Source organism: Mizuhopecten yessoensis, unplaced genomic scaffold, assembly GCF_002113885.1.
Source record: "Mizuhopecten yessoensis strain PY_sf001 unplaced genomic scaffold, ASM211388v2 scaffold716337, whole genome shotgun sequence".
NCBI lineage: Eukaryota > Metazoa > Mollusca > Bivalvia > Pectinida > Pectinidae > Mizuhopecten > Mizuhopecten yessoensis.
The window spans coordinates 916442-938225 of NW_018480066.1; the positions used below are offsets into that span (position 1 = coordinate 916442).

General features: G+C 35.1%; 1 protein-coding gene across 1 annotated transcript in view; it reads right to left on the reverse strand.

Annotated features, from left to right (window-relative positions):
- Window positions 1-349: 349 nt before the first annotated feature.
- The window catches only part of LOC110443304 (synaptotagmin-15-like), a 41829-nt gene continuing 20394 nt past the window's right edge, over window positions 350-21784 (reverse strand). Inside the window, exons 2-7 of the mRNA XM_021487452.1 lie at window positions 20200-20410; window positions 16436-16529; window positions 15481-15651; window positions 12593-12704; window positions 10644-10826; window positions 350-2137 (exon numbers count right to left, since the gene is read on the reverse strand). Coding sequence (XP_021343127.1) covers window positions 2013-2137; window positions 10644-10826; window positions 12593-12704; window positions 15481-15651; window positions 16436-16529; window positions 20200-20410 — 896 coding nt within the window. The 3' untranslated portion in view covers window positions 350-2012. The remainder of the gene's footprint in view (window positions 2138-10643; window positions 10827-12592; window positions 12705-15480; window positions 15652-16435; window positions 16530-20199; window positions 20411-21784) is intronic.

Below are 21784 nucleotides of genomic sequence, written 5' to 3' on the forward strand. Positions count from 1 at the left end.
AGGCCCTGGACAATTAAAAAAAAATTAACGTGACAAAGATAAAAGAGTACACAAGGTTATGAAACCTTCAAGTCCGATTGATAAAAAGTTCATCAACTTAACAGGTAAACAAAATTGTTTAGATATATAAAATAAATATTTGAATAAAAACTAATTTAGTGTTTTAATTAATGAGACAACATAGCATTTGTATTAATGGATCCATATATTAATTTATTTAATAGGTCCATATAATGTTTAAATTAATGGGTTCATATAATGTTTAAATTAATGGGTCAATATAGTATTTTCATTAATTAAAATTATTTTAATATGATTAGAAATCAATTCTAGGTCACAGAAAATAAAACAACATACCTCTACAGTATAATTATCATATTTCACGAATGGAAAAATACACAATTAAATATATAGTTTATACTGAGAATTATATGTGCTTGTGTTAAAGATGAGTTCCTGCTGTTACTGTATTTTATAGCATTGCTGACATGTATATTTAATTGTAATGCATTTAAACGGGTATACAGCTTACGAACGCTTTATGACACGTTGGTAACCTGATAATGATTTACCTAACCTGGACATGTAGAGTCAATTTATACATATACTACCATGTATTACATCCGTTTCATTATTCCAGCGAGCTAAATAGACAGGGTACACGTACAGATGATAGTTATCTGATTATATGTAGCTACATATTTATGGACCCAAGTTTATATGAAAGCATTCGATAGTTCTTGGGGAGTTACCTTAAGCATTGCTTTCACTGAACACATTTCATGCTGGAAACACAATCATACTGTATTTTATCGTAACATAAGTTAAATAAATCCGAAAATCCTATGCTTTCTGATAGCTGGTGTTTGTGCGGAAACAGTACATTGAGTGAATGATTCCACTGACCACAAGTGTTTAAATAAATCAAGCGTTCCTGTTGGTTACACATTGCTGATCTTGTACAATTTAATCCATATTGATGTCGTCGTCAGATTCACTACACATTTGTGGCTGAATTGTGTTCTTCTTAGTCCCGTTATATACACAAACATATAATTCAATTATGACTTTTTTCTCAATGACAAACTTTAGGCTATAACGTGTAACAAAAAAACCCCGACAACACCAAAAGTGTTACGAAAGTGAGTTTTGCGGTAAATAGATTCATAAAATTAGTCTTTTTGTTAATAAACCGCTTTTTCGGTTTTATGAAAGTGCACAAAGATTTTGTCGGTGTATACCGTAAAATCCCCCAAAATCTTGGTAATACATAGCACATGTTTATACTTGTGTTTGTTATGAAAAAACCCTGCATATTAACAAACATGTGTATGAAACAACCGAAATATTAGCACAGTAGTGTTTTCATGATACAATGTAACTTAAACGTTGAAAAATCAGTCTTCCAAATCACCGGAACGAAATGTTGACAATGGAGTCCAGAGAATAAAAGCTTGGATAAGAAAGCTATATGTCATAACATACCAATGTACGGACATATGTGGGTATAGTTGGATATCAGGAGGATGTTTGCCATGTCTTCAGGTATCACTGTTTTGATTTTGTCCTATCATCTCCCGATATCACGTGACTATGTGATCATGGTGTCTGATGTATGCGTTTCTGTTGATGGAAAGAAGATAACACGTTTAGGGAATGACATGATTATGATCCTTGAAGGGAAGGCTAACTGGTATATAACAAAATCATAATGATCATAGAGAAACAAATTAGTTGGTGCATGTTTCACAGTCCAGTTCATTCCGTTAGGTATATCACAAAGTGACACAGCAAAGGTATTCGGTCCATTGGACTGCTAATATAAACGTGTTTGATAATCCGTTTCTCAGTCTAAGAACGGTTGCATCCATATTGCCTGCCCCTGTAAATATTCAGTGTGATTCCACAATTTTTCAAACGTGATCAGATCATTATCATCGTCAATGGGTTGATACAGCTTCCATTTTCCATGTAAGAATTGTTGCTAATCGTAAGTGATGCTCCGCCCCTTTTCACACGAGGGCGTGCCATTGTGTTATCTGGTCCTTTTGATTGGCTACCATCTCATTCCAGTGATCGAGTTCCTTACCGCGCGAAAACATAAACGATCCAAGAATCACCCGACCGAGGACCTTGTCTGAAAAATAGAAATTAGCCAATAATATTAAACAAATAGCAGTATGGTAGGTAATACATGTACACCAAAAGATGATATAAACAGGAACCACATTTTAATGTTCATTTTTAATCGATTCGAATCTACAATAGTTTTGGATCAATCATTATTAAAATTGAAAGGAACTAGTTTTTTGTTTCAAAATTGTATCACCAATTAAAAACTTATGTTTTTGTTTTGTTATGTAGTACTACGTTGTATCAGCGCTGAAATTAATTGAACTCCCGGATCTGAACGTTAAAGAAACACTGTATATGAACGTAAATAATGACATGTTTTGGCTCACTGTCAATCAATGTTTCCTTGAAAGCGGGATAACGTAATTTAGTCAATCCATTATCAGTTTTTGATGTTTTCTTATCATCCCCGTTCTTCCTGTACTGACATCTCCTTATTCTGTCATTCATCAATAAAATATACTATTCCAAACACTTGTGTTCGTATGATATGAATGTGAATACGGTATGCATCAATGAAAAACGGGAAGGAATTGACTGCAGTATAACCCATTTACAGTATAACCCATTTACAGTATAACCCATTTACAGTATAACCCATTTACAGTATAACCCATTTACAGTATAACCCATTTACAGTATAACCCATTTACAGTATAACCCATTTACAGTATAACCCATTTACAGTATAACCCATTTACAGTATAACCCATTTACAGTATAACCCATTTACAGTATAACCCATTTACAGTATAACCCATTTACAGTATAACCCATTTACAGTATAACCCATTTACAGTATAACCCATTTACAGTATAACCCATTTACAGTATAACCCATTTACAGTATAACCCATTTACAGTATAACCCATTTACAGTATAACCCATTTACAGTATAACCCATTTACAGTATAACCCATTTACAGTATAACCCATTTACAGTATAACCCATTTACAGTATAACCCATTTACAGTATAACCCATTTACAGTATAACCCATTTACAGTATAACCCATTTACAGTATAACCCATTTACAGTATAACCCATTTACAGTATAACCCATTTACAGTATAACCCATTTACAGTATAACCCATTTACAGTATAACCCATTTACAGTATAACCCATTTACAGTATAACCCATTTACAGTATAACCCATTTACAGTATAACCCATTTACAGTATAACCCATTTACAGTATAACCCATTTACAGTATAACCCATTTACAGTATAACCCATTTACAGTATAACCCATTTACAGTATAACCCATTTACAGTATAACCCATTTACAGTATAACCCATTTACAGTATAACCCATCTACAGTATAACCCATTTACAGTATAACCCATCTACAGTATAACCCATTTACAGTATAACCCATCTACAGTATAACCCATTTACAGTATAACCCATCTACAATATAACCCATTTACAGTATAACCCATTTACAGTAAAACCCATTTACAGTATAACCCATTGACAGTATAACCCATTTACAGTATAAACCATTTACAGTATAACCCATTTACAGTATAACCCATTTACAGTAAAACCCATTTACAGTATAACCCATTTGCAGTATAACCCATTTGCAGTATAACCCATTTACAGTATAACCCATTTACAGTATAACCCATTTACAGTATAACCCATTTGCAGTATAACCCATTTACAGTATAACCCATTGACAGTATAACCCATTTACAATATAACTCATTTACAATATAACCCATTTACAGTATAACCCATTTACAGTATAACCCATCTACAGTATAACCCATTTACAGTATAACACATTTACAGTATAACCCATATACAATATAACCCATTTACAGTATAACCCATTAACAGTAAAACCCATTTACAGTATAACCCATTTATAGTATAACCCATTTACAGTATAACCCATTTACAGTATAACCCATTTACAGTATAACCCATTTACAGTATAACCCATTTACAGTATAACCCATTTGCAGCATAACCCATTTACAGTATAACCCATTTACAGTATAACCCATTTACAATATAACCCATTTACAGTATAACCGATTTACAGTATAACCCATTTACAGTATAGCCCACCTACAGTATAACCCATTTATAGCATAACCCATTTGTAGTGTTAATGTATATATTTTGTAACGACATTTTTATGCACGCGTCATTGTAACGTAAGCACTGAAAAGCAAAAAACACACAAAACCAAAATCGTTTCATATCTTATACACAACAGTGTAGCAAACATGGATATTAAGGATGGCTGCATGACAAAACGGTTAGTGTTTAAATCCTCATCCAACCGCTTATCAAAAACCGTTCAATTCAATAAACGGCAATCAAGGTAGTGGAACTAGTGACTACACACCTTATATCGGTTTATATCGTCAACACGTGACGTCATTGAAACTGAAGGATAACCCAAGTTTAAATTATAAAACGCTACATATATCTGTTTGTCGAGTTAAAGGTCAAGATACTAAAATATAAGCTTGCTGAACGAATCTGCTATTCTTGTTTACGACACGGATCCAAAAGTTACATTTGCCAGTAGTTAAGCTGGGCAGGCTTTTGGCAATAGGTCCAATTCGATTACAATTTTATTCAGACGAAAGCATTTTACGGTCGAAGCATTTGTTTGAGTTACGTCAAATCAGTCGAGATCGTCAACCGATATTTCAAATTTCATGTCGGACTAAATAGCATTGATACGCTGTTCTAGGCTTACTTGATGCTATCGATGACAAATGTATATATTACGCCACGACTTCCAGTAGAGGTTTTGTTGATGCTGTTTGTAAACTAGAAATTCCCAGTGTCTACTTATTGGTACAAGATGATATCAGAAATAATCATAATATTGACTTTGATTCTCTCCTTCTTTTTATTGAATTTTAGTTTGCAACACGAATTTACTTATCGAAACTGACAAACACTCCCTTGCATTTATTGATGAATGCAAATATCAAATATGACTTATCTTGATATGTCAAGCGTGCCCTTCCTATAAATGTTTATTTACGGACGATAGCTTGTTTTCAATTTCTTTAGTATACAACAGGTATATATGTCAACATGGTGTTCATGTCTACTATATTGAACAAAGCAGTTTTCGTTTTAACTAGGTTTTCCGGAACCAGGTTGCGTTTTTTTTAAAGTTTTTGTAGCAGTACTGTTACATTTGAATATAACTACGAAACCAGTCTATATTTCTAGAAAACACGGTAGACGTTGAACATTCCTTATTCCATGTTCGTTTATATTGTCCATTACTGGTTCAATAACTGATTTCAAAAATAAGCGTACTGAAGTAAAAACTAAAACCAAAAAAAAAAAGCAACGATAAAAACAATACATATGTTTAATAAGGCATTCTAAACACATCTAATTGAAACAAGAAACTAATGCTGAGACATTGACAAGAGCCCAGGTGTAAATTCATCATTAGAGAATCATTAACTGTACATTTATTGGCTCAGTTACAAACCGTTTTGACACATTCCAAACTACTCAAACATGCGCAAACGGGAAGGTAACACGCATTGGTCCTCTACTTTCCTTGGATTTCAAAATCAGGCCCCTATACTGAATCCGTAGAATCTTGCGAACAACATTTCAATCATTTGGCTAAGTGAGTCATCCCATATTTACGTTCAACATTACTGATACAGAACTTTGTGTGTAGGCACAAATTCAACCCCAGGGAACCAATTTGTGCCAACTCCTGTAAAGGATTTTGTTCGTTTAATTTGAACTGTTCTCAAAACAACGTCTCAATAGATTTTTGAATTATGACACATGTAATTCCTGTTAACAGGTGTTTATATATGTATATATCTAATGTACATCGCTGTTGTTTGCAATGCTTTTCGTATTTCAGTGTGCGATATAGAGTAAGGGGTGACACCTAACTATCTGTTATCACGTGGTCATCTTTAAACACAGCCTGTCTCCCGCTGGAGGGCACAGATTGTTGAGCTATTTTGGGCATAGCTACAGTTTATTTCTGGCTTCCTGAAGAGATGAATCTGACCACTGTGGACAGTTGCTACAGGTCATCTCATTATCGACTGTATGAGCTTCGTTAGTAGAGATATATTATCTGTACCTGGCCAGCAATAACTGACGATATGAATATTTTAAAGCTTCTTCTTTTACACTTGAAACTTGTTGTTCACAAAATATTGACTGGGCGCGTGACGGTACAAGTAAATAAAAATGTATAACAAATCATCATTTAATAAATTAAACACCACCGTTTTAAACAGAAAGTAAATACGATATTTTGAAATTATTAAAATAAAACATGTATGATGATAATACTTAAATCATCCGAATCCATCATTAATGTTTGGATACCTCATATCTTGATGTATACGTAGAGTGTTTCTTATGATTGGAGCCGACTTAGTACTTATACACTAATGCCCTAATACAGAATCATCTGGTCATTTCCTGTCCTTTGTTCTTCATTCAGATCATTAAACAATTCGGCTATAAAACGGTGAATGGAATATGTTTTTCCAACGAGCAAATCGTTTTCTCTTTTAAACGAGAGAAGCTCTTTTGACTTGACGAGGATAGGGAACACAGCGCTATGTAGAGCGAAGCATTCGAGGTAAGTATCCGTACAAAATGTCTGTCAAAACAAGAACGGTCGTCGATCAGGCAGCAGTACTGTCTGAGGGGGACATCGATCACAGGAATCTGTTGGGGTGGACCATATATCTTAATAAGATCATTTATTGTAAGGTTGAACTGTATCAAGTTCAATGATTCTTTAAAAACTACTGAAAATCAATGAAAATGGTATACACCATTACTCAATATAAATAATTCGATAAATTCTTTAAATGTCATGGTGTACAATAAAGAAATGAGATGAGTCTTTTGTTGTGTTGTCGTTGGAGCGGGAGTTGTTCGTACATGTATACATGTATCTGTGGACGTCAAGTATGAGTGTTGAGAGAAGAAATTTTGATACGGTATAAATCATACCGGTACATAATTAAATGTTTGTGTTCGACAGGCATTGGCGATATTGTGTCCACCACCGAACCAAGTAAATATTCAATCATAGCTGAATAGCTAGGCTAGTTCACATTTTTTTTAAGTACAAATGGTTTGAATGACCTTTATTAATGACCCATCTGAGATCGATAATTGATAAACGTCGAGTTTCACATGGTTCCGTTGAATTTAAGGGAAGTAATGTAGTCTGCCTTATTATACCTCCTGCTAAATGTGGACATCTTTTGATTCTTTATCTTAAATAGGGATTGAAAAGAATGTTTGAAAATACGGGAGAGGTGGGTTTATTAGACAAATGTAGTTCCTGTTAGTTACCCTGGTGACATAATGCTCCCGACTCAGTGTGCTAACAGCGCACCAGCACTGTCAGGCAATATTTTTCTCTGATATTTACTACAAATGAAAAGAAAGACAACATCTAGGAATGCATTCTTCAATAATTAACACACGTTCTCGAATATATTTTTGAAACAGGATCTGGAAACATGCTTCAGCCTATCGACGGTAGAAATAAGCTTATTAAATTGGTGCAAATGTATCTTAAAACGAATGTATCATGCTTCATTAAAGGTCAACTCTAATAGATTTTTTTTTTTTTTTAAATTATTTTTGCACTTCGAGGGTTTAACAAGAACATATTCAACCGAGATTAATTCTGAATACCAAGCACTCAAACATTTACCATAATGTCTAATAAGATGAAAAAGTTTTATGAAACCGGAATCTATCTTGTTTATTGGTGGTCCAAGCCTGTGTTCTATACCGTTTGAGTGTTGACAGACAGTCAATGGGATGCCATCATCTACATCTCGTTTGAAGGCTGTGCCTTCGAGGAGAACATGAGCGAGGAGAGGCATTGCATAGCTTTTATTGGATATGCGTCTTCCTTCGTCGCTGTGACATGTAGCAAATCCCGTTTGCACATACACTTGAAATCTGACACTCATTAAACTGACGTCAGCAAATATACACGGTCTATGTACATATTTGTATAACATCAGACAATGAGGAATCGTATGCAAGGATATGAGATTTGATCGCAATAAAATAGCACTTTGTACACTTGCCCTAGATGTACTGGTATGGTCAACACTCTGCGTGATATAGAATGACTGTGTTATTTCTATCAACACTTAGTTGGAATTAAGGATTTTGACAAAACTGCACGCACTAATCCATTAAAGGATGGATAAACCAAGCAGTGCTAGAACAAATCAATATAAAAGCAAAGTACTATTACGACACATGTATTCATGTAGAATATTGTCTCAAAAATCTTAGATTCTGTTCTTCTTCTCTCGAAATCAAAAGCGAATAATGAAGTTTAGACAAACCATCATTGGCAGCCATGCTATCGTTCCTGGATACTTAATATCGACGTGGTAGCGTTGTTACGCGGCGACCACAAGGGGCCACTTAACACTCTACTCGAGAATAAGTAGGAACGACAAACTTCGTAAACAGTCTCGTAAAAGTGAAATTCAGATGATAGTTATGTTCTTAAATTCTTAGCGGAGTCATTGCTTTCGAGCAGCACAAGTACACGTGAACATGTTGTACTTGATGGAACGGGAGGAGAAGGGGTAGGGAGAGGGGGACGCTGGGAGCTCTCCACTCAGCATCTACGTTAATATGTACTTGTTTGGACGTATCATGGCGTCACAAGATTCATTCAGGGGATTTTTTTGTTTGTTATTTTTTTCAGATAAACGAATTGTGAAATATTGAAGGTTTTGTAAAAAATTTTTTTTTCCAATTATGATCCGTTGTTTTGCATCTGAATTTATACATCGTTAGAAGAAATATTGTGTATTTACTTAGATCTTTCTCTGCCTCATTATATGCCTTGTCAAGGATAACTGTGCAGTGTTGATTTCCATATTCTCTTTATCACTGACGACCAAACATCTCAACTAATCCAATCCATTGTGCATTGTTTTTGTTTATTGCACATTTCAAATGTATTAAGCCAACGCAAATTTATGCAAGGCTTCTATTGACACAGTGGAATGACGTGGGGTCTCGCACCAGATGAACCGGAGGTATGGATTAATAAGACATGTCATCGTGTGTGGTGCAGACAGAGAAATCGTCAACCGAATAGAACATTGTCGTGTACTGTGCCCCGAGTGATGATATTCCGACGTCTCCCTCATGCAGTGTTGACAGATTACTCTTCTCTTACACTTCCTTAAGCAGAACAAGTCGTACAAACTTCTAGCTATTTCACAGAGAGTGATTCGCGTCTCTGTCAAAGGTTTCAGACAGAGAAAAATACCCCACCAGTAATCTGTACGGTTCACCACACCTCGACCAGTGCCGAACTTGTCTAGGATAACCAATGGCATTTTCTTAACCAGACGAGGAGGTTTCGAAATATCACAGTCCAGTACGATTATTAAAGATGAAACAACCTATCATACGTTTAGTTCACGTAAATCCTATAGGTACTGCCATGTTTTCATAATAAATAAACATTTACTGCTTTTAGCAGGCTTTATAACATTTTAGAAACCCATAAACGGTTGTGCATGCACGATACAAAACCATTTTTCTATTATTTTTTTAATTAGTTTCAACATGCAATTACAACTAAAAACATTATTTTTAAAGAATGGGTTTATAGATATTTTAAACAATTGTCTTATTCGATCCTCGTAAATGTTCTAAAACCTCTACATGTTAACTTAAAACCAACTGTGGATGGTCTCGGAGACACAATGTTCCTAAACATTTTCATGTTTTACAAGTAAAATTCAAGCGTGGGACTGGTAATATTTGAGATCGAAACGGGGTAACCGTCTCAGCACTTGATTATATGGTTGTTTAGAAGTGCTCGATACCGTCACATAGTGTTTATATTCATAAAAGGCAATATGTTAAAGCAAATGATAGGGATACATGTTGATGAATGAACTAGTGCTTTGATTCTAGCTACAGGGGAACTGCTACTGAACCAATCACGTCAAACAAATCATCTCCAATGACATTCGGAACATCGTAAGTCCAATTTTGCCTTTCGCTTCATGATCTTCTGAAGTCAATTTGCGATCTCAAGAAAGAGATTATATGTAAATAACAGAGGAACAAAGTAAATGTCTGTCTCATTTACATTACCGATGGTTGGATTCCTGTATAACGTAGACTAGCATCCAAAGAAGACAATGGACGATGAATGAGAAGTTGTCTTGTGTGTTGTATGGAAAAGAATGTCATCAATACAAATCATGTTTTGCACATTATTTCTTGGTGTAGAGTTCGACATTTATCCAAAACACGACCATAGTCAACGCCCATATTGATTCGATGAATTAGTTGTATGGTTACTTCAAGTAAATATCGTTACAAATGGGGTACTAGTGGTACACCTCTAAAATTACCTACATGTTATCTTTGGCAGAAGGGATGTATTTCACCCTTTATTCCAAACATGGTCATTCTATTGATTGACATGTATTGAGTCATGTTTACTTACCTTTGTGCCCACTGATGTGCTGTATGGCCGTTATATTTAGACTTGCTGCGTCCAGATTGGCAACGGGCAGTTTGAAGGTAAAGGATTCACTAAAATTAGGACAGTCTGACTTTTTTATCACTTCCGTTTTCTTCGATTTGACCACACGATTCTGCACGTGTAAACACACTTTCACGAAGAAATCTGAAACATTGAAACATTTAAAACATGTTTTTAATCTTGCGGTTTAAGTAAAAATAGAAATGAAATAGACAATGGCCAATCGATGTACTGGAACATTTATAGTCTGCTGTGGCTGTCGTCCTTCCATAAACCTAATTTTTTTTTATGATAAATGAATCATTTTGTTCATCGAAATAAGATCTCATGTGTGGATTTTGAGGCCAGAACCTCGGAAAGCCTCCACATTCTACTTCATCGGGCAGATTATTTCCTTATACATTTTACTGATATGTGATAGACCATATAAACCGTACATTATCGTTTTTTATGGTATATCTCTTTTATAAAACTTTGAAGCGTCAAGCAAGAAGTAACAAATAACATAAAAAGCAAAATTATTTTGAAGCTTGATTGCAATCAATACCAAACTGCTGCAGTCTTTACGATCTGACATTCATTCCGCTCCGACAACTAGTGGTTATTTGATCGGTCAATTTCATGATTGCCTTAAGTTTGAGTATTTTTCACGTGCATCAAATTGCACGAGAATGACGCCGTAAAATCAATCTATGGCTTCACTAAAATGCAAAGTTATGTAAACATACTACAGTCACGGGAAAATCACGCGAGATGTGATTTAATGGATTAAAGGAGATAATCAATGAACAATGTATATAGCCGCCGGCTTTTACGGTCACCGCATTCCGATTTTTATTTATTTGATTGATGCTAGTTCCGTTATGTATCCAGTATCTTGTCACAGCGTACGTGACTTCAGCATCTCTCTTTAATGAGCAGAAACAATCTTGCATATACTCTAGACGCGTTTATTGCGTCCTAAACTCCTTAACCATTCACTATCTAATGAATGTCTTACGTTTGAGATACTGTTTCGTCATTTAACTGTTTATCGGAAACATTAAACAGCGCAACGGCGAAAAGAGAACATTATTGTAAAAACTGTTTGATGCACGTTTCAATCGGTGAATAAAACCACGCAACTTGGCAACAATAAAGGCACATTGTATATTTGGATGGAATGGGATTTACTCTAGAACAAACTGATGTACAGTAAATGTAATACTTTTCGTTTTGTTTGTATTAAAGTCGTTCTTATTTTGTGTACTACACTATTTAGTACGCTGGCGGTACCGACAAAATGCGAGACACTAACAAGATCAAAAATGTTACCCAGGCGACGTATTCAAAGCCATACGAGTAAATAGACATATATATCAAATGGAGAAAAAGGCGACAGGGGAACATATTAAACAAATCTAGTAGTATGTATTATCTGCCATCTTGTTGCACTGTATAAGATATCTGTCAAATTCTCCTTTATGCATTTTGTGTTACATTCACTGTTCCCTAACTTTTGGTACAAGCTAATAGTACTTAACCATACCATCATCAGGACCCCTATTGGTCACATTGCGTGGTCAATCGGTCTCATTGCGTGGTCAATCGGTGCGTACTCGTGAGATCAACGCCAACAATGGCAAACGAAAGACGGATATATAATCACCGGCGCCACTTCCTGTATACTGTATACTACATTGGCGCCAGCATACATTCAGAACGTCTCGAGATTTTTCATTTGTTTCCATGTGCTATTGATCCAATGTGTGAACTAGTTTAGTACCACATGAATATGTATTATCTTCATCTTTATGATAGTTTTCTTTTACTTATCGTCCTTTACTGAATTAATTTGCGGTTGTCATTCCAATTATATAAAGTTCTGAAGAGTGACCACTAGGTCACGTATGGTATTGTTATAATCCTACCACTTGTTCCTTCCGCTTTCAGTGCACGTCCCTCGAACACTCCAACCGTTAGTCTCTCCAAATGGTTGTTGTAGGATAAGGATACGAGAAGCTCACCCTTGTTGGTCACGGTCTGTCAATAGGAAAGAGCTAATATAAGTAAATGTAACCAGAAATCAAACCTGATGGCCCTGTATAATATACAACATGTTATATTTGTATATGGATTATTGTGAAAATAAGCAGTTATGATAAAAGACATTCCCAAGCCGGTTACCTATCCCAACTGTCTTTCCCTCCGTCCCTAGCTAACTTCGAGATATGATGAAATGGCTACTTTGCCTAACTCCCTTTCCTGTCCTTCACCCCTATGCCCTAGCCTGGATACATATATTACAAAGATCTTTGAAAAATTTGTTATAAATACATGTATCACTTATGTACCAAAAGTAGATATTCTAGAATTTTAGGAGAAACTACCTGACACATAGGAGAGAGGAAGTAAACATGAACAGTTTTTGGGGAAGAAGATATTATTTCTTCTTCAAACCTTGATTTCCATTATACCATTATATTAAGCCATGCCTTAACCTTGTAACTTTTTTCAGAAAGCAAAACATCCTGAAAAGGAGATGTTTGTAGAGAAAGATTTTTTCCTGTTTTAAAAGATCTCGTAGAGCAATGTAAGTGAAGAAATCATTGAATCATGTTACAGACTAATAAAATCTATTACCTGTAACTGAGCGAGATCAGGTTATCTCAGTCGAGGGTTAAGATTCTGGGGATGTTACAGAATCTTAACCCGAGACTGAGATAACCCGACCTTTCTCAGTTACAGGTAATTGATTTTTTTCTCGCACCTTTTTGTTAAAAAAACCCCTATTCAATTTCTCTAAAAACTGCAAGTATCCCGCCTTGGGCCTCAACTGATAATGACCTCTTCACTACTTAAGCTACATTTGAATGCTTCCGAGTAAAAATGTAGTCCATCCTTACATAGATTACAACGTATTTCACAGTGTATATTATATTTTATCTATAAAATATAATACCTAACAACATCAAAACTATACATATAACGACAAAACAGAACATTTATAATGCAAATTGTCAATTTTAAGCAGTTAACGCGCCGATGAATCATCGCAGTGTAAAAATTCCGCGAAATGTCACGTAAAGGTACAAGACAGATCGGACGAGATAGAAAAATCTACCATGGGGTATGACGTGGGATATCACTGTCTGAGGTGCGAGAAGCGATTGTCTTTATCCATAATAACTTTAAATTACAGGCGGTTGGGTATTTCAATGTTATTTAAACATTAATTCAGCGATTAAAAACGAAGTGTTGTTTTCTTACATGTATCTGTTATTACAATCAGAAACACTGCTTTAAGTCATTCTTTTTTTTAACTTTGCTGAAGGTAATAAAAGAAAAAAAAGATACTTGATTCGTTTTACTGTTAAAAGCAATAAGAATATATAATATATTTTATAGAAAAAATATGATTATCGACCGACAAAAAACTATCTGCTTTCACCCTTCACAGGGCTCTTCAGGTATATTATATATATATATCTCCGCGTCGCCAGTAAAACTCAATTTGTAACATTATAATCACGATATAACGCTCCCTAAAGGGCACAATAAAACGAGTTATATGAACGATTAAAAGAGAAACACCCCAAAAAGATTAAAACAGGAAGAAATTCCCAATTAAGTAAAACTATCGGACATGAAAAATTGGAATGTTGATGAAGATATTAAAGGAAATCAACATGAATGAATTTCCTGTGAGAGTTCTATATAAAAAATATCAATTAAGAATCGGACTAAGAAGAAGACAAAGTGTAAGTTGAGGAAACAGCAAAGACTTGAAAAAACAGTGAGAACTATAAATGTCATGGGTCTGATGGTTTTACAGTGAGCTGTTACATGTTTCTGGAAATAGTTCGGGATTTATTATTAGACAATTTATTTATGGCTACAACAACGGTCAATGGCCAGTTATACAAAGACAGCCCACAACAAAGGTCATAACTAAAGGTGATAAGCAAATACATCCAAGTTAAATAAAAAGGAGACTCTTTTAAGCTAGGGTGCTCCTTGTGTAATGTGTGCAACTTTTGCTTTATTCTATCACTCATTAATGTCTGAGGAGTAAGAGAAATAATTAAAGGACACAGCTATCCAAATTGCTTTTTTTCAAATTACGGTATCTAGAAAATATATATGTACCCATGAATATCATTTTAGGCAATGGGTTACAAAAAATGTGTCAGGTTTGCAACTTACCAACTAATGGGGTCAACTATTCAATCATAGATATAAATTCCAATAACTAATTGACCAAAAATGCTTATACCTGTAAACCAGGCTTTCGCTAAAATTAAGACAGCAATTTCTGTACATACATGTATGTAATGTAGAAACAATTAAACACATTTTATGGGAATTAAATGACGTTGAAAATGTCTTGATGAAGTTTAAAAAATGAAGTCCAATATTCGCCTTTACTTATCAATAAAGAGACGGCTATTTTGGACAAAAACGAAACAAATATATTCGAATAAATATATTCGAATAAATAATGGAATCATTTTGATATTTTTTTTTATATGGGATACCTTCTATCAACACTTCAAAATGAACGGAAATATGGAGAAATAAGTACAATTTACCTTAAACTTACTTCACAGAATAAACTGACGAAGAAAACATTTAAAATCTAGCAGAAGTCCAGTTTATCAAAACCACGAAAGTGTAGTGCAACACCCATGTTCTCTCTGATTCTAAATTCGCGCATGTTAACAGTCGACTGACCATATTAACAGTTCAACCAAATAGAAACTCAATGATCTAATTAAACCCTCTGCCTTATATGTAATCGATCATTAAGTTTTTGTACCTCTGTGACCTCTCGTTCCAAGTCTCGCCATATCACAAGCCGCTCGTTACTTTCTCCGTCGTGCTCCTTGAGGGGGTACAGTGCATGTCCAATGATGTTGTGCCGTTTATGCCGATCTACATCGTAAACTGTAAATTTTAATACTCTATCCTGCAGAGATCTGGTGGAAACCTGGAAAACAAAGAAGATATCTTTTAGACAAGAAAACAATTGTTCATGTCGTCATAAAGCCGACTTATTTTGGAGGTTTCAAGACGTTTCAACTATAAATTCTAATAGTGACATTAAGGAAAGAACAATTTGGTGAGGACAAACGCCAAAGTACCCAGTCTTAAAGTTTCACTTTGGAGAGTAAACACCGCCGATAACTTCTGACAATCCGTCAAGTGAAGAATCGGTCTTGGTCTTAACGTTAACCAGACTGTCGGATTTAAAGTGTTTCTAAATGATACTTTTATAGCTAGACATATCTATGTTATCGTGACTTGATAATGATACAGCATTGTACGCATGTATTACGTCATGTGGCAGTGACAAAATACAAGGACACTTACAACGTTAAATTATCACCTTGTCAGCAATTCGTTATAAGACATACATGTACAATGTAGTTATCAGCAAAGCATAAACTGCACATTCTGCATAAAATGTTGGCCAACTTATGATGAAAGACTGCTATTTCTTTAACCGAGTAACTAGCATGACAGAAACATGCTCAGAGCGCAGACAGCAGCGCTATATCATACGTAAACGATGCATGATGAGTTTGTAAATGTTTTTCTATCTTTATAAGCTAGCATTGTCTATATGATTTAACGTGCATCGGTCAGAAAATAAATCGTTATTCCAGGAAAATTGTTCATATATATCATTCTTTATACTTTTCACATTCACAAGATTAGACATCGAAATCAACCAAAAAGTGTGATATTGAGACTCAACTCTATCAACTTACTTGAAACACGTAGCTTTCCTCATACTTCGGGTTACATGTCTTCTTTTTAAATTTTGATTGGAGATAGCGTCTCTCGTCTGGCATCAAATATATTCTGTAAAACATGGACAACGTTTAAATCAATACTGGACACAACCATGTCGAGTTTGTTGCACTGCACAAACTGCATGGTTTAATTCTATTTATGTAACATTGTTGTTACCAAATCAGGGACCGTGCAATACGTTAAACACCATTTACAATTTAACTGATACAAGGTTATACCATTATTCTATTTTATTTCACTTACACAATCACATCTCTGACTTAAGAATCTTTTCTCGTGGATATATATTACCATTAGAAACATTAAGTTTCTCTAGTACCATTTAATTTCCTTTAAGCGTTCAGCGCATTGTCTCGTTTTTACCTAATATAGTAACTTAAATTAGGTGCCGCAAAAGATTTTTTGCTATTTTTGTTTCGTTGAATTCTCAAAACAATCAAACACTTCCCCTTTTAGCATCAAAGATTTTAAATCGAACGAGTCAAACTGATTTCTTTTTCGAAAATACGCCTGCACATCTAATAATGCAAACATTCGCGAATGCATTAATTTGTAACGTATAGATAAAATATTGTGATTCATTTTTGTTAACAGAAAGTTTTTTGAGGAAATGACAGTTTTCAAAGTAATAAAAAGCGGGCGTCTTGATTTTTTATCACTTTACTGTGGATTATAACGGGTCTAGCGGGGAGAGGAATTGATTTGTCGGCATTGTGGTCATCAGAATTCTGAATACCACACTGCCAATAGGTATTACAGTGAACACCAAGCTGCCATACAATTCTTAAACGTTAAACTGTGTTTTACGACGCGAACTCATGCCAACCATATCCCCTGAGTAGTTCTTCTGTTCTTGCACAAACCTAAACTTGCGGGCACAAGATGTAAGCTTGACCAATAATACGACAAGCCTAATTCGTGCCACGAACCCAACATATATCTAAATCGTGTGCGGTAAGTAGTTCATTACATACAAATGAAGATGTATCACCACGATTTATCGAACAAGAATACACTCTCTCGTCTAAACGCTTTGTCCGACATTTCGGTACCCTCATGAAGGAATCTCTAATCAGTCTACCAGACGGACCGTGGCCAGCTATCACTGGACATACAAGACATTGACGCAAATGATGCATATATAAATTAAGGTTACGTTTTTAGCATGGAATTGTCGGACTGATATAAAAGAGCTACAATGTAGTCGGATCAAGATGTAATATGTTCATAGATGTCCAGAATACATTATACCTTTAAATACAGTATTCTTTGATTTCATTAATGTATACGGAATCAAAACTTTGAAAAAGAAAATTATGACGCGCGATAAATGTAAATACATATATACTCTTTTAAGAGAAATGATTCAGTTCAATGCAATGTTGGCTAAACAGGTTTTATTATTTGAAACCAGTACTTGTATTGATATTTATATTTTACAGGCATTCGCACTGCAAAATATGTTTATGCCAAGAAGAAGACAGAAATGACCAATGATGCTGTAACGTTTAAGATAAAAACGGTAGCGACAATGTGATGGCAAGATTTATACCAAAACACTTAAATTCCTAATTAGTTTATCCGTTTTCTCAAATGATGCGAAACATTTTCAAATATATCACGTGTGTAACTGACGAAGGAAACAGTTCCGTGCTCGTGCTTCCTCTCAAGGGAGTGCTTTATATACAAATTGGACAGAAATGTATCGGGATGACCCACATAATTGTTCAGTACTCCTGCGAGACATTACAGTCATCGGACATATAGACAGGTACCTAAAACTACTGGCGACCTTATCACTAAAGGAATGCATACACATGCATACTAATATATGTATGTATGTACGAAAGTCGTCTTGGGTGCTTTCGATTGGGCCAAATCGATTTGTACACCACACCAATTTGTTATTATTCGTTAAGAATATCTTTAGTTGGCGTGTGCAGACCTTCTCCATTTCGCGTTGTAAATCGCTCCCGACAGCAATTTTTCTTCCTCAGTATTCACTAATCACTGGGAAGTCGCTATTTTTTCACGCAGGCTCGTCGAGATAGCCCTTTCATCGCCACGGACATCAATACAAGCTCCAACCCAGGATGTGTCTTAGCCATGACTTCCGGTCGAAAAATAGATACAAACTTGATATGCATTCGTTCGTCAATATATGTTGGACAAAATATGTGAACATGGTAAGTTGCTCGATAAACATGACTTTCATCGTATGCAATTTCCGGGAAATAGGCTTTCGTGTACAGGGAAGATTTGCAACTCAATAGAAATATTGACACCATATTTTACTTTGTTTTTTTCGCTGAAGAGGGAAGCACTTCCTGTGCTTGTACCGTCTGATAGGCTGTTTAGGAAAACGTATTGGCTATACCCCAGGCACATAATTTCCGCAAATACAGTGTCAATTTACACAGAAATGACCAATAATATCTGCAGTATTTACAGCGCTTCAAGATCTGACAGTTCTCATATATGGACCATTGTTTCAGTAACCTTACTAGAATATATTCAAAGATTCACGCAAATAGAAAACACCCTTATAAATAATCTTCTGTGGTCCTTATAACCACAGAAGATTTATTTGTTCATTACCATCTCATTTGATTTTTAAATCACCACTGTACCCTAGATTCTCACTCCGATCAAGGCCATTGCTTTTTAACGAGGTTTTCTGAGGGAGGGGGATCTTATCAGAGCGCGCTAGATTTGGTGCCGAGTCCACGTATGTCTTCAACTGAACGAGTGTATAAAGGATTGCCAGCAAACACACTAACTGCTTCAAATAGACGACACAGTGTGTGCGCAAACGCACCGAAAAATACAATCGAATAATAGAGTGACATATCTGTAAAAAATATATACATTGTATATTTGATTTGTTTTCGTTCAGACTTAGCAGTAAATGTACATCCACAACATCTTACATAAACAGCTAATTATTGTGGAACTTTCTCTTCGCGTTCACACCATCTGAGAGCTGTGTACGAAAAAGTCTCAGACAGTTTAACAGTTAAAACCAGATCTCACTCAACGTTCTTTCTTAAATTCCATCTAGAATAATAAAATGAAAATGTCAATGTATTTGGGTAATATTTATAGCCATCACATTGTGTCAACTTGAGTCGGATCGAGCCGATAGTTGCTTCGATAGATGTGACGTTTACGGGTATGTACGGAACATTTCGCCTTTATATCCTTCCCATGTGTGTTGTGTGGTTTGAAAGTGGCTCCATTTGTCAGAACTACCTTTTACCTCAGTCAGCACATAAACAGATATACGGATTCAAAATGACATTTTAGCATAAACATCTGGCCCAAGAGTCACTTACTATTGTCTTTTCCTGTTAAAAAATTAGTTCGTGCTTCGACACCTATCTACTTCTCAATCAGAAAATTTACATGCCTTGGTGTCAATCCTGATATGACAATACTGACCTTCATTATTACTACCTATCCATTGCGTAGTAATATTTCTAATATTAATGAAAAAGGGATGAAAAGAATGAGGAAGAATATGGGACGTAATATAAAAACGAAGTAAAATTATACAAAAATAATTTATTTTTCATGCTGATCTAATAAAAATAATGCCGTCGCTTCTACCAATAATATCAGAAAAAAACAAATATCATTTCTTAATGTTTATTTGGTGTCAGGTTAACTTGGCAGAAAAATCGAATAATTCCAGAGAAGAATAGGGGACATCTCTTACCTAACGAAAGGATCACAGCTGCTATTGTTGCCGTACTGTCGCGTTGGAAGGTTTTTGGATTTGATCAAGGTCACCAGCAGTTTTTCTGTTTCTCTCTCATACTCGACCGCAAACCATACTCTCCCTATGTGTTCTGATGGAATCTCGTAATCGTCGTCCTCGTCCACAATTTTATACAGGCTCGGGTCTATACTACCGAGAGCGTAGGCACCTGGTAACAGAAGAAAGATCGGCATATTGAAATATACGAAGAGATGTAGCAGTGCGTCTACCACTAAGAAAGTTATATAATCATGTTCGTATAGGACAACCAGTAAAACGTGTATGCATGACGCTCCGATGACATTGGAACGTTTTGTTCTTTGTTATTTTCATCAAGCAAATGACCAGATACACGCATGTACACTTGGTGCTGAAATGAACGAGTTGACAATCAAATTTACAAGCTGGAATATATGTCGATATGGCTACGCTATCAGCAAATGTACACTGTCGACAAAGTACGAGACGAGAAATAATAGGCAAATCGATTCGGCTACTCTTTGTTTGATATCTGGTCATCTCGCCAATTTGATTGATAACCTTTAATTCTTTTTACTGGTCATTTGTCTGGTGACACATATTACTGAAGTCATCAAAATGTCGCACAATATTATACTGAATGTATCAAGCCGTAACATTGTGTTTCGAAATACGAAAGACAGGTGTTGCTCGGCGAGAACATTGTCCACTACACGCCAAAGTATGTATTAGTCGGACCATAGAAAAAGGCTGTGAAATATCAATATTTTCAAATGGTTCTAGATGGTTTGCAATCTCTCCATGCACAGTAAACATGAAATTCCTAACAACGGTTGAGGTGTCCCAAGTATATCCTGTTGAGAAACCTATTTTTCCTTTAGTGGCTGTAACAAATGTAACTCATTCCTATGACTGTACAGTATTCTACAATATACAATTGCAACACTATCTCAACAGGGTTAAATTCATTAACATGTTGCAATGTAGAAAAATGCCATTGAAACATATCTTATTGTGTTTTTTTTTTAATAAATAAAGTGATGAACGCTTTGTGTGTGCTTAAACGTGCGAGTTCTAAATATTAACATCTGTTGATGAGTTACAAACTTTGCTAGTTAAATGTATTTCAACGTTTCGCAGACTTGTTGATATTTTAAACATTTTCTTGACATGATGAGTCCTTGTTGAGTCCTAAGCTTTCTGTTTCCTTAAATTGAGGTTAAAGAATTTGCTTATTATGTTTTCATGTTTCTGTAGTATTGTTATATTCTAATGTTTTAAACTTTCGAAGGCTTACTGAATTATTAGCTTTCTCATGTCTTAATGAATTTTAAGCTCTCATCAGTTTATAATAATCTTAGATCAATACATTCTTAGTTTTCTGATGGCTCACGTGTTCTACTAAAATGTTTGCTAAATGTGGTTTAACATGCCATATTCGAATAATCAATAATAATAATAATATTTTTTTTATTACGCATACAGAGACATATGACATACAATAAAATACAAAAAGTAGTTAAATAGTACAATACATTATTAAGATAACCTATTATATTGTATC